Consider the following 13,178-nt stretch of genomic DNA (forward strand, 5'->3'; position numbering starts at 1 on the left):
CTGCTGGTGACGAACGCCTTCATTGATTATGATTTTCATTGAAAATCCATTAAAGTAGTCTTTAATGCTGATACCAAATGCTTAAGTTAGTCAGAACGGTCTAAACGGCAGACATAATTTGGCCCCTATGCAAAACAGCAGCAGCGATGAAGACGTCCGGCTCTTCTTTCTTTAAAAGATCAAATTGTTTTAAAGGTACACTTTGTAAGAATTACAGAGATTAACTGACATAAATATATATATATAATATATATGCATGTTATTTATTATCACCTATGAACTGAAAGTTCCAATCTTTATGTTTGCACTGCCTTAAAATTACTATTTCTAATTACATAGATACATAAATCTTTTGTGCTACGGCAGCACAGAGCTGACAAAGTAGTGACTGTTTCTGCATTACATCGGTCATTGTGTAACGGAAATGAAACCACACGTACACAGAGAAGGAAAAAGCATGCGTTTGATTTATTGGGGAGTGTGAGGAAGAGTTAATGAGCATCTGTGTGGAGTAAAGCTATGACCAGAAAGTAACATAGCCACCATCAGTTTGGTGGTTGCCGGTGGCTGTTTACAGTCCACTGTCAAAAAGAGTAGCTGAAAGTTGGTGGTTAAAGTTCTGGGTTTGCTAATAGTTTTATTTTGTTGAGCTGTATTAATGTCTAGGTCCTGTTTTGGTTCCTGGTAATCTTCAGTGTTAGTGCTTTCACAGGAATATGGCTCTACTTCCTCATTGCTAAATGCCATGACAGAATTACTGGACTAATCATAAGTGGTGTCCATTGGGTCAACAGGTGTTTTGGCCATTTAACACTTTCAAATCAAAAATAGTATCCAAAGGCTTTAGATGAATTTAATGAAGATAAATAAATAAAAATAAATAAAAAAATAAACTTTGCCAGTCACTTCAGAAGAACAAGTTGTGGTCAAGAATTGTAAAGGATCAGAAAGCCTTTTTTTTTTTCCTCCAGTAACTGGACCTGTGTCTATACTGCCCTCTCCAGGACAAGAAATGACTAATTTTTTCTTTCTCTCTACCTGGTGGGCTATTCATATCATACAATGTAACAACTTTAATACAAGTGATTTAATTTAAATAGTTTTATATATTAACAGAACTTAATATTTTGTAAGCATTTATTAGGGGTGTTCAATTGTCAACCTGACCTGAAATCAGTGACTGGAAACTGACTGGGATCTTCGCAGCTACCTTCATGGAAACTTAGATATAAGTGACCACTTTTAAAAATTTTAAGAGGCTTTCATTTTGAAACTCCTCATCAGACCTAGATGACCTATGGTGAGAAACATCTAGGTGTTCTCTATTATCACTCTGAAGTAAACTCAGTAACTGGAAACAAAGTTTTGGTAAAACAAATATTGAAACTTATTGAAACATTCTGAAATACAGTCCACAAATTAACCAAGTTAAACAGTAACTAAAAAAAAAAAACATTAAAATCATGTTGCCATATTCACAGGTGCCCATTAGAAACAGTTTTCAGAACAGAGGGGTCTAAATTATAACTAATTGTAGTTAATAAACGTATCAGTTTTATTATTTCTGAAAAGTACATGTCTGACCAAACAAAGTCCAGTCAGGGCTGACTTTTGGCTGGTGTCATGCACTCTCAGCCATCCTTACTAAATTTCCAAACGCCGCTTTGCCTTTTTTCTTTGATGTGTCTCAATTGATTCGTGCAGCTTTTGTCCGCTTTGGCACTCCATACCCAAGATTGGCCTCAGGTGTCTTTCTAAAATACCACATCAGAGATGTCAGGCGATCAACAATGCAATGCCTTTTTATTTCAGCCCAAAGTGGAAATATAGCTCAACTATGTCACATATTTCCATTTCAGTTAACTTAGTTAGTCCGAAATATTCTGATCTCAGGAAACAAGCACGAGACAGTATCTGGTGCGCACGAGCGTTTTCCCTTTTTATTTCAGTGTCCCTTTACGGGCTCCGTAAAAGTTGCAGGAGTCCGGTAAATATTTGCACTCCTTTGTATTTAATCAAGAAGTATATTTGGCTATATATAGTATATTTTGAATATGCAGGAGGCAATGTCAAAGGTTCAAATATAATGCTAGTTTTGTCCTTTTCACATCCCGTAGTTTAAGCAGGTTCTGTGGTTGCTTAGCAACGCTTTCACTACGACAAACGGAAAGGCGACGGCTAACTGCAAACGTTAAGAGCGGAATTAAACTGGTAAGTTAACTAAAAAAAAAAAAAAAAGAAAGAAAGAAAACGCACAGGTTTTATTTTTTTTCCGACACATTTTTTAGTTGCTTTTTTAAATGCGTTTACTTCAAAGTTTTATCGTTTCTCTCCATTAATTCACCAGTTATATTTACTTGTTTCGTTCGATAACGGCCAACCTCAGTCCGGACGCTAAATTACCGTGTTAATTTGTGCCCCTTCTTTATAAAATGGAGTTAGATATTCGATTTTATTTCCAATTCATAAGAGTAATGTATTTAATCATAAGTATATTGACATTAAATTTATGTACATTGCTTTGAATATTTTTAAATGCTAAAGCTACACTTTATATTTGTGGTATTTTATTAGGCCTTAATCCCTTTTGGTAACCATTTGGCCCCCGACTTTGTCCTTTATATTTCTTTTTGCAAAAAAAAAAAAAACAATAAACACATATATTGGCATTGTGAAATTAACTAGGGACCATATTTTCATTTGGGAAAACCAGGACACCTTGGAGTGGGGGGGGGGGGGGGGATTGAAAGAACAAATGTCTCATCATGGGGATTAGCTCCGGGATGAGAGGAAATGTTACTTGTTACTAGTTGTTTTAGTGGTTATTGAGTCAGATATGTGGTGGTAATGTTTGGTTTATCTAAAGGTTTTTATCTGTTACTGTGTAAATGACTAAATGACTGGCTTTAATTTAAGGACAGATTCTAATAAATCTGCAGGAACTATAAATCTGATAGGAGTTTAGTTTTATTGTTGTTTTGCACAATATGCTTAACTAAGTATTTTTTGTTGTTGAATATTAGAGATTTTGCAGATACATTTTGTAGATACATTGTTTAGATTTACTTATATATTTCTACCCCTTTTATAGAATAGAATAGAAAATCCCTTTATTGTCCCACAATGGGCAAATTTACAGCAGCAGAAAGATTATTGAAAATGGTCACACAAATGAGGACCTTAGAAAAATGTATAAGAATAACATAATAGGGAAGAGTTAAAATATAAAAAAAAAAAATTCTGTAAAGTGTTTTAACAATATAAAACTGGAGAATTAATAACCAATATGCAGCTATGGACATTTTTACAGTAATGGATATTTGAAAAAAGCAGCAACATCAGAGATGTGCAAAATGACAGCAGCAGGTTATTTAACTGACTAAGGTTTCTATCATTACATTTGATTTGATTTGTTCCTGCTCCCGGTGGTTGGAACCTTTATTCCACTCTGGATTCTTGTGAGTGTAGTCTTTGTTAACTTTAACTTTTTAAAAAATAAATAAATAAACAAACAGTTTTGAAAACCTCGGTATTCATTCTTTTCCTGCTTTGTGTGTCAACTTTCACGGTTGCTAAGCAACAGAGCCTACGGCGGTAAAACCCGCTGAAGGGAGGACCTGTTCGAATTTACAGCCAAAACTCTTCCGGCCTCCTTATTTTCAAGGGCTTCAAAGGATCCAGTCTAGGTAGACCGCGTCCTTGGAGGATGCGTCCTAGGTTTTCGAACAGAGCCTCTGATTAAGAACAGGGCTGCCCGCACTGACGCGGCTCAGGGATTACGTCACACTGAGCGTTGTGCGCAGTGAAATCAGGACATTTCCTCACTTTCTAAAAAAAACCCGGGACGCCCGGGACAGGACGTGAAATACGGATATGTCCCGGGAAATACGGACGTTTGGTCACCCTAAATTAACTATTACAGTAGAATTTGATAACCTCTAGCACCTAGTGCAGAGGTCTTCAACAGGGGGTGCGTGACCCCTAGGGGGTCCATGGAGGTACTGCATGGGGGTCATGAAAGTTTTGGTTGATTAGACTTTTTTTTATATTCCCCCCTGCAATTTTTTCACTGATTGAAATGTCTTTAAATACACATTAACATGAAGTCAACACACTGTAGATAAATGGAGGCAGAAGATGTCTTTCAGTCATCAATACAAACATTCAGCGACACACAGGAGCTCTTTCAAGCTGGGCACCGTTTCATTCACAACGCCTGTCCCAACCAGCAGGAATCAGAATCAGAAATACTTTAAGAATCCCAGGGCGGAATTACATTCGTTGCATTACTCCATCTGTAACAGAGTGACTATAGGACTAGTTTGATATAACACAATTTCATACAACATATATAATTAGGGGGTCCTTGCTCCTTCTCACCATCAGTTTTGGGGTCCTTGGCCTGGAAAACGTTGAAGACCCATGACTTAGTGGATGGCTCTACACTTAAGAGCATAAACAATGGTTTTTGTTAACAGTTTTCTAAATGGACATGGTTTTCATACTTTTTGGTATTCCCGCTTTGTTCTCTTTGTGTTTTTCAGCTGGGAAATTTGGAGATGAGCTCAGAAAGCCTTAAGATGAATTTAGAAGGGAATTTGCAGGAGGACCATTTTTTGTGTCAAGCTCTCCTAGACCAGGGCGTACTAAAGTCTCTGCAAGTGTCTCCTGCTACAACAGTGGTAAGCACAGTCAATTACACTTCTACATAATCATGTGTGTCTGTGCACCCTATGTTTTTTTATACCAGAGTAGCACAGTTTCTGTAGAGATGTACCAAATGTTAAACTCCCAGTAGCACAAATTTATCTGCAGGCAATCAAAATCAAGATGTCTTGTTCAAAACAAACAAACCCCCCCCCAAATTAGCCATTTATGAATAGGTAGTTGCTAATAGGCATTACTAATGGGAATACTTAATCCTAATTGTATTCTTACAAACTCATTAATCTGAAAGTGTAGAAAATGGTAGGTTATGCTTCATCAGTTTGAAGTACAAGTACAATATTGACGTTTCTTTTTTGTTGTCATAGCAATTCATATTTTTCCTAAAAAACATTTGCACAGAGCATCATTATATTTCTGAATATCTATCTGACATGCAGCAGATTGCAAAAGTCTTTATACCCCTTGACCTTTTTGGTCATATTTCAACCACAAGCATAACTATATCTTATACGAAAGACCGACCAACACCAAGTGATATAAAACTTTAGAATCAAAAATTATACAAGAGCTTTATTTATTTTTTATACAAATAATAAAAAGTGTTCAGCCCCCTGAGTCACTACCTTGCCTAACCACCTTTTGTTTGCAGTTACAATGCAATGTAACTGCAATGACGTTCAAGGTAAGTCATTACCAGCTTTGCAGTAAAGACATGTAAAACTGGATGCGTTTTAGTCATTGTTTAATTAGTCACGTTCACACTGGCCGCGAAAAAAGCATTGGCAGCAAAAAAGCTTCTGCTGCTTCATTTTTTATGCTTGTACAGATTAAGGTCAGACCTGTTTCAGGAGCATCCTTGATGTTCCTGAAGTGTTTCCAGTCAGGTGTGTCCAGATGCATCCGATGCTTCTGCTGCTCCTGTGTTCAGTGGCAGAGAGCAGCTTTGCTATATTTGCTGTTATAAGTTGTAAAAAGTAGTTTTGATATATTCTTAAGGATAGATGTCTTGCAATTTAATATATTTTCTCATTCATTCAACGGCATATATGCTCCCAAAAACCTGTTGATGTACAAAGAAGATTATTCAGCCTTTTGAATTAGTTATGTTCAAAGACGGGCAAAATGAAACATGCTGGACACTGGTTGGTAAAGACTGGAGTTGGACACCTTGAGTGTATTTATTCTATATTTTATAATATTACATTTTCCAATTTCTCATATTGTAATTGTTTTATGTTTCAGGAGGATATTAACGAGGCTGTGACGTACTTTCTTAAAGCAATTGAAATGTCAAAGAAAGAACCAAGGTATGCTACCCCTCAGAAATATTCAACATTTTAGTCTCTATGACTGGTAAGTTGTTAAGAAAGAGCTGGACATTTTTTGTGTTCTTGTTTGGAATAAATATTAATTGTGCTGCTGATAAATAGTTTCTCCAAAGTGTGAATTTTCAAACTGTTGAAACACAAGGCTAAGCTATTTTTTAACGCTAATCGTTTTTGCTCTCTTAAACACTAACAGGAGGAACTGTGACCAGAGACGGTTGTTAAAATAACTGCACCAGCAGGAGTTAGGATTGAAATGTTCCCTTACTAGTGACTATGAAAGACTTGGGTCAGCCTTTGTGAGCAAACGCTGCTGGAGCTCTTTGCTAATTAACTCATAGCCTGTCAATAAACGGGAGGAATGAGCATTACCAATTAACACCAAAGGGAATACATATCTAATGCATCCAGCTCATACAAATGCACAGCACACTCTCCAATGAATAAATTAGAAGCACTCAAACACCCTGTTCAGAGAATTTTTTTCCCCACAGCTCCTTGAATTCAAAAATGTCTCCAATTTCACACAGAGTTTCTAGGGCCCACTATTCTGTAGCTCATTGGGTGATCTTTAAAGCTCTCGTATTTAAAAATTCACAGGGCAAGGCTTCTGTAGATATGGTTGACACTCAGTCTGAATTGAGTTGTACTAAGAGATGAAATTGGTGGCAAGTGTATCATATGAATAATTCAGTGTTGTGTTTATCTCTCTGCATGTTTTTTGTGTCTTACAGTACCCACTCTTTGGTGTTTAATGCTTCTGTGCTGTACTTTCGGACAGTGCGTCCTCTCCTGCAGCCTGGACGGTGCTCTGAGTTAGTCCCCTCCTTAAAGCAGGTGGTGGAAAGTTTGGAGGAGGTGGGGGACCAGGACCACAGCTGGAGAGCAGAGCTCTCAATGCAAGTGACTTTTCCTTAATCAGCTTACTTGCTTTTGAATCTGACTACACTCACAAGCTGCTCAGTTACTTTATATGGTTGTCGTCTTTTTTTTTGTTTTGTTTCATCTTTGTCCATGGAAGGAAATGTTCCATCCACAAGCAACACCAATGCAAGGATATCAAAAGCTTCTTATACAACACCCTAGCCTGATCAAGATGCATCAGTAGATTGTTACAAGTTACTGTGCTGTTATGCAGCATTTTTTTCCCAAAGTTTGACAAAACAATTTGTCAAAAACATATTAGGATTTTAGAACACTCATATTATGATAAGGTTTGCTCTCTGTTTCCCTGCAGAGAGTTGGTGAAATGTCTTTTGGATTCTGGACAAGTGGAGGATGCTGCAAGTTTTGCTAAAGTCACAGAAACCTTTATTAAGTCACACAGTGCACATCTCTATCCAAGACTTTATGCATTACAGGTAAGCATTTCACTGCAACAGCGCCTACTTTACAAACTGATAAAAAGTGCCACCATTTTATTTAAAACACTGCCCAAAATGTGTAAAAATCCTTCTTATAAAATCATCTAATCCAGCCTTTGATGATCAAAAATTAAGTTGGCATGGAAACGGGCATGCCTCTAACTCCAACTCTGACCCATGCATATGCACAATTTGGAGGACATTGGGAAAACAGATGGTAAGGTGAAGAATTGAAGTCAGATCAAGTCCTCTCAGATGTTTAATTTCACTTTATTTAAAACATTAATAGTAGTCAAATGCCATCATAAGCATCTACTATGGCGGCGTTATCAGTGCTTACATTGGTGAACTCTAACTACACACGAGGACTTGTCAAATAAATAAAAATGGCCTATGAGCACCTCAAATCCTTTATCAAACTCCATGCAATAATTCAACTTTATCTTACCCTCACATCCCTCTCCCTGATGAGCAACAGAGTCGAACCACAGATCAACAGATATCATTTAAACCGATTGCTGTATTTTAATACCGCTGTGATACCCATGCATTATAGGGTGGGTAATAGACTAATTTGCTGGAGGAAACTTAAAGTGGGAAAGTAGGGGGGGAATGCGTTTTCAGATTACCCATATTAATAACTGCTATATTAACCAACTACGTTCCCTAAAAAGGGGTATGAAGAAGTGAAACATATTTAATCACATCCCTTCTCCTTCCTACAGTATATACAGAGGACAAACTCTGACATAACTGACAACAAATACTTTTTTAACTTTATTTAATAAATGATCAATAAATATGAAAATGAAAACTAGGAAAAAAAGAATAGGAAAAAAATTAATTGGAAGACAAAATACATCAAATATATAGAGCTAAGAAGTATTAAGAAGTATAGTATAGAATTTCAATTAGCTTGTTCTTTCAATTCATTGTGTATTTAATATCATTAAAATGTTCATGTTTATTCTTTAAATGCTCATTAACTAAATGTATTTCTGTGTAGGCTTTTTTTTTTTTTTTTTCTGTCTATTTTTTTTTTTTACTGTATTAATGTATTAAGCCAGTCCTTTTCCTATTTTGTATGCATTTCATCCAATAGGCTGGTTAGGCCAGGCCAGCCACATTTCAAAGAAAAATGTCTACTTACCATCAATAGTTAGCTGAACTGAGGCATTTAGCAGCTTCATTTGAAAACACTGATGAAATTCCTGACTTTATTTTCCATGTGGATGCTCTGACTTAAGATGTTACCTGCACACATGGACAAATTCAGTTGAATGTTATCCTCCATTGTCCCCAACAGAAACTAAAACATTTGCTTTGGAAGCATGCATTCAACAGGAGAAGCAAATTCAGTCTCCATCTCTTCTGATCAGCTGTAGGGAAATAAGGATGTTTAAGATTTCTTAAAGCAAGACAGAAGTATACAATTAACATCATAATTTGGTGGGTTAAAAGATAAAATCGAGCCTGTGGTATCATGTATGAGAATGTTGGCACAACATGAAGATAATCCCCAACTTGATTCATATAATGCCAAGTTCTCAACAAATAAACAGCTCCGTGGTCTTTTCTAGATGTCTGACGAAAGTACTGCACTATGTGCTCTAAATAACACATCTTTAAAAGTTCTCTACTGCAAAAAAGACAATTATTTACAAAACCTCCTGTTGAGTGGTCCATCCTGGGCTCACTCAATAGAAATTGTGCTGGTAACACGGTTTTTTTTTCTTCCAGCATCTGCTTACAAAAAGCCACTTCAGTCAACCTTCGGTATGTGCAATAAATAGTTTAGATCTGCCCTTTGCAACGGACTAAGTCCATGTTTAATCTCCCTTGTATAATGAGGCAGAAATGTATATATAAATCGAAAAAGCACAGGCAGAAATAAATTGGGTGGAAGAAATGGAAAAAATAAAAGCATACACAACAAGCACAACAGCTGAAAATTATAATGATATTAAATAAGGCAAAAGTAAGGCAATTATAAAGATGATTTAATAAATAAATAAGCTTAATTAAATATATTTATACATTTATTTCTCATTATATGATTAAATTACTGCCTACATTTCGGGTTATATTTTGTTTTAATTATGTCAGAGTTGGTCCTCCATACCAATAGTCCTTAACAACAATCTTTCTGATTAGTGAGTTCATACTTCTTCAAAAGTCCATTAAGTCAGCTAATAAATTTGTTAAGTGCATATAAAGATACATATACACATTCACACGTGCCTGCATATATCTTCATTCATACAACAATTGGCAATAGTCCAAGATTAGAACCCAAGGGAACTTGATCCTGCTAAAAGACCAGCATCTTCCAAGGCCTGCAGATCCCCACCGTGTCAAAATCAATCTCCTTCAAATGAGAACCTTCGAATCGCTTCTCTGTGATACACTTACGGCGCCTGTGATAACTCTTTCAGAGCTAATCATACTATTTACTATTACTATGATACTATTTCTTGTATGATACTATTTTTATATGTACATTTGAGAAACATATGTACAAAATGAAACATTTTTTTTCATGAATGGGTAAAACTATACATTCTGTTTCCTACTTTAAAGTTTAATTTTTCAAAGACTAAAGCTAAACCAAATAACAAAATGGCCCAAGATGTTCTTATTCCTAGTGGGAATCTCAAGCTTAACCCCAAGATCAAAGCTCTATATGGCTGCGTTGCATCTAAAGCTTCTGTACTTCCAATTAAAACTGTTCCTTTGTGCTTTTGATGAATTGCATTCCGTTTCATCTTTCACATACACTGTGCTAAATAATCACAACAGAAAATAATTAATTTTGTGACCAATTTTCTGCTGTTTAACTGCTTTGACATGTTCACTAAAGAGACATTCTTATTCAATGTTTTGTTAATGGTACTTATCCAGACCAAGTTAGTTAGTAGTTCAAACTATTCTGCATTATTTGGGACTTATGGTTTAGTTTATGTATTTCATGACATTCCCAGATCTCAATACAACTTCTACCTAAATGAAGAACCTTACATTTAACCACCATCTCTACCGTTAGAAGATATTTTGCTGATAAAATGTCTTCTTGTTAGGTCCGACATAAGCTGGCAGAGGATGATTTGCTTCTTGAAGCCAGCGAACAGTGTACCACCCTCAAAGTCATTTACAAGATCCAAGAGATTAAAAGGTTAGAATTGTTTGTTTGTTTTTTTTTCATTTTCACAGAATGTTTTCTTCTGCTTTGCTGGAAAGGATTTTAATGCTACCATTATAAAAGCTAATTTCCTTTAGTGAGAGAAAACAAAACTGTTGTGCTGCTGAAGTACAGAAGAAAAAGTACATTTCCTACAATAATTTTCTTTCAGCACCTAAACGAGGATTGTGCAGACAGGTGATTTATTTTCAAATACATGTTTGTTGTTCTGAGTATGTTCCCACCAAGCTATAGAGCCAAGATTAGTTGATGGTTCTGCAGCTGCATTTTATATGCTTTGTAACTTCCAACCGGTTGGAAAATCCTGTGGGATTAGCTAATTACCGGATATCATTTTCACCACAAGTCATGTTGTCGTTTGCATTTTATTTGTTGCGGATTTAAACCCTGAACCATTGTTAACTAAAAGCTTTTGAGCAAACTGTTTGTGACTGTAATGAGATGCAAACTGTCAGAATTGAAAATAGTTGAAATCAAATGTTTTCATGCTCTGCATAAAAAAGCATGTCAGATTAAACATTGGTTTAGGGGCAGTGTTATTGCCACAAAGAACATATGTTTAAAATATTTTGAATGATTCTAACTTTTTCAGTTTTAGAAGTTCCCATACAATTCTTTAGTATTTCATTTAATATTATTATTTTTTAAAATATATAAGAAATGCTTTGGTTATCTCTCCACAATTTCTCACTATATTATCTAGTTGGAGCCGTTAGATAACCATTTAGTTGGTGAAGTGCTATAGTCTCTCCTAAAGTAAAACGTCACTATAACATGATGCTGCCAACCCCTTTACTTCACATTTGGCAAAGCTTCCAAGCTTCCCCCCAATGGGATCGTGTGTGTCTTATGAAACAGTTTTAGTGTCGACAGACCACCAAGTGCATTTGTAAATGTAATAAAGCTTTAATTTTACGTTTGCAGTAATAGCATTCAGCCTAATTTTGGTACAGAGGATGTTTCAGTATGTGTAATTACAACTTTGTTAACTTCAGCCAGCATCTTGGCAAAACCTGTTATACACATCCTGCACTTAAATATAAATGGGAAACCAATACAGTCACATTTTGTAGTTTATTCAATTTGTGATTGTGGTTGGTGTAGAAACCATACTGATTCTTGAAAATACATTTCTGTTATTTTCTAAAAAACAACTCACAGCATCAAAATTCCAGCTGAAACTCCAATGAGTTAATTTGTTCTTTTAGAAGCATCAAAGCTTCTGCTAAAAGAAATTGACAGCTGAAGTCCAGTAAGTTCAGCATGACATGCGAAATGCTGATGCAACAATGTATTCTCAATGTCTGTTTGCTCCTCCTGTTTCCATTCAGATTTTTGTAAAACAACTGAGTACATTAAAATCAGTTTAAAGTTGTGGACTGCATGTCTGGATATTTTTACACACAAACATTCTGAAACAAAAAAGTGTACTGTAAGTGTTTATTTATACACACATTTCTACCATGGTCAGAGATTACATAAGGAACCCAAAAAAGGAAGGAAGTAGCCAACAATAAAAGGCAGCCAAGGAAGATATTTGATCAGAAACACTTAGTGAACTAACGATGAAAAGAGTGACAGAAAGGATGGAGAAATGATCTTCAACTATGATTATTCAGACTTTAAAACTAATGTTTTAACTAAAGTATTTTGGATTAGGAATAACATTGACAGTGTGGGCAAATACTGCTTTTTCAAAATCAGTGGAAAACTCACCCAAATACAAAAATAGAAAAGTCATCTAGCTTGGCCCTTTAGTCCTGGAAGCTGGGCTGGTGAACTCTTCTCTAAAATAAGATGAGATTAATTTGGCTCAAAGCTTAAAATATAGCATGGTAATTGCTCAAATTGAAGGGTTAGTAGCCTGGCGTATGTTGTGCTCCAGTGTAGTGCATAGCCAACCCCCACCCTTCTCTGGAGGCATGTCCTCAGCATGTCAAATGTCCTTATGGTGCTTGATTTCATCTCTAAACGTCAAGAGCATTACTCAGCATATGCACCATATAGTAATTTTTGCCTGAGGTTTATACACTGTATGGTGTGGGTATATTACAGGATAAATAAAAATACAGAAACTTGCATGGTACATTAATGCACATATGTACAGAGACCAGCTCTCCTCATGTTTGAAACAGGTGGATGGAGGTAAATGAGACAACCCCAACAGAGGATGAAGCTGTGAAGCTAAAGGAGATTTTCTCTCTTCTTGTGGATTCTGCTGAACTGACTGGTGCTCCTGTGAATTCTAGCCATCCAGAGAGCTCAACACGCATCCAACTTTGTGACAGGTTTGTGATCCAGAGGGTTCCTAAACATCAGATACTTAAAACCCGCTTACTGGACCAAAAAGGACTCCGATGATTTCATTTAACTATTTTGAATAATATAAATTATGCTCTTTTGTGTCTGGGATTTACAGGGTTGACTTCCTGCTAGAGTTGGCTTTCCTCTCTTTACAAATGAAGCATCGGAATGTAGCTGCTGACTGTTTGAAACAACTGAATTTGGCAAGAGAGCTTGTAAGTGTCCAATATACACATTCAGCATGAGAAATGTCAACTGTAACTAGTGTTGCACCGATACCAGCGTCGGGCGGGGCCCAAATCCAGCACTAAAATAGTG

General features: G+C 36.2%; 1 protein-coding gene across 1 annotated transcript in view; it reads left to right on the forward strand.

The window, feature by feature from the left end:
• Positions 1-1,290: 1,290 nt before the first annotated feature.
• The window catches only part of cfap46 (cilia and flagella associated protein 46), a 51,384-nt gene continuing 39,496 nt past the window's right edge, over positions 1,291-13,178 (forward strand). The window contains 9 exon segments of the mRNA XM_015393203.1: positions 1,291-1,300; positions 2,144-2,211; positions 4,545-4,682; positions 5,911-5,975; positions 6,728-6,896; positions 7,235-7,354; positions 10,435-10,529; positions 12,671-12,844; positions 12,976-13,088. Of these exon segments, the coding sequence (XP_015248689.1) occupies positions 1,291-1,300; positions 2,144-2,211; positions 4,545-4,682; positions 5,911-5,975; positions 6,728-6,896; positions 7,235-7,354; positions 10,435-10,529; positions 12,671-12,844; positions 12,976-13,088 (952 nt within the window).

This window comes from Cyprinodon variegatus, unplaced genomic scaffold (genome assembly GCF_000732505.1).
Source record: "Cyprinodon variegatus isolate N-32 unplaced genomic scaffold, C_variegatus-1.0 Scaffold630, whole genome shotgun sequence".
NCBI lineage: Eukaryota > Metazoa > Chordata > Actinopteri > Cyprinodontiformes > Cyprinodontidae > Cyprinodon > Cyprinodon variegatus.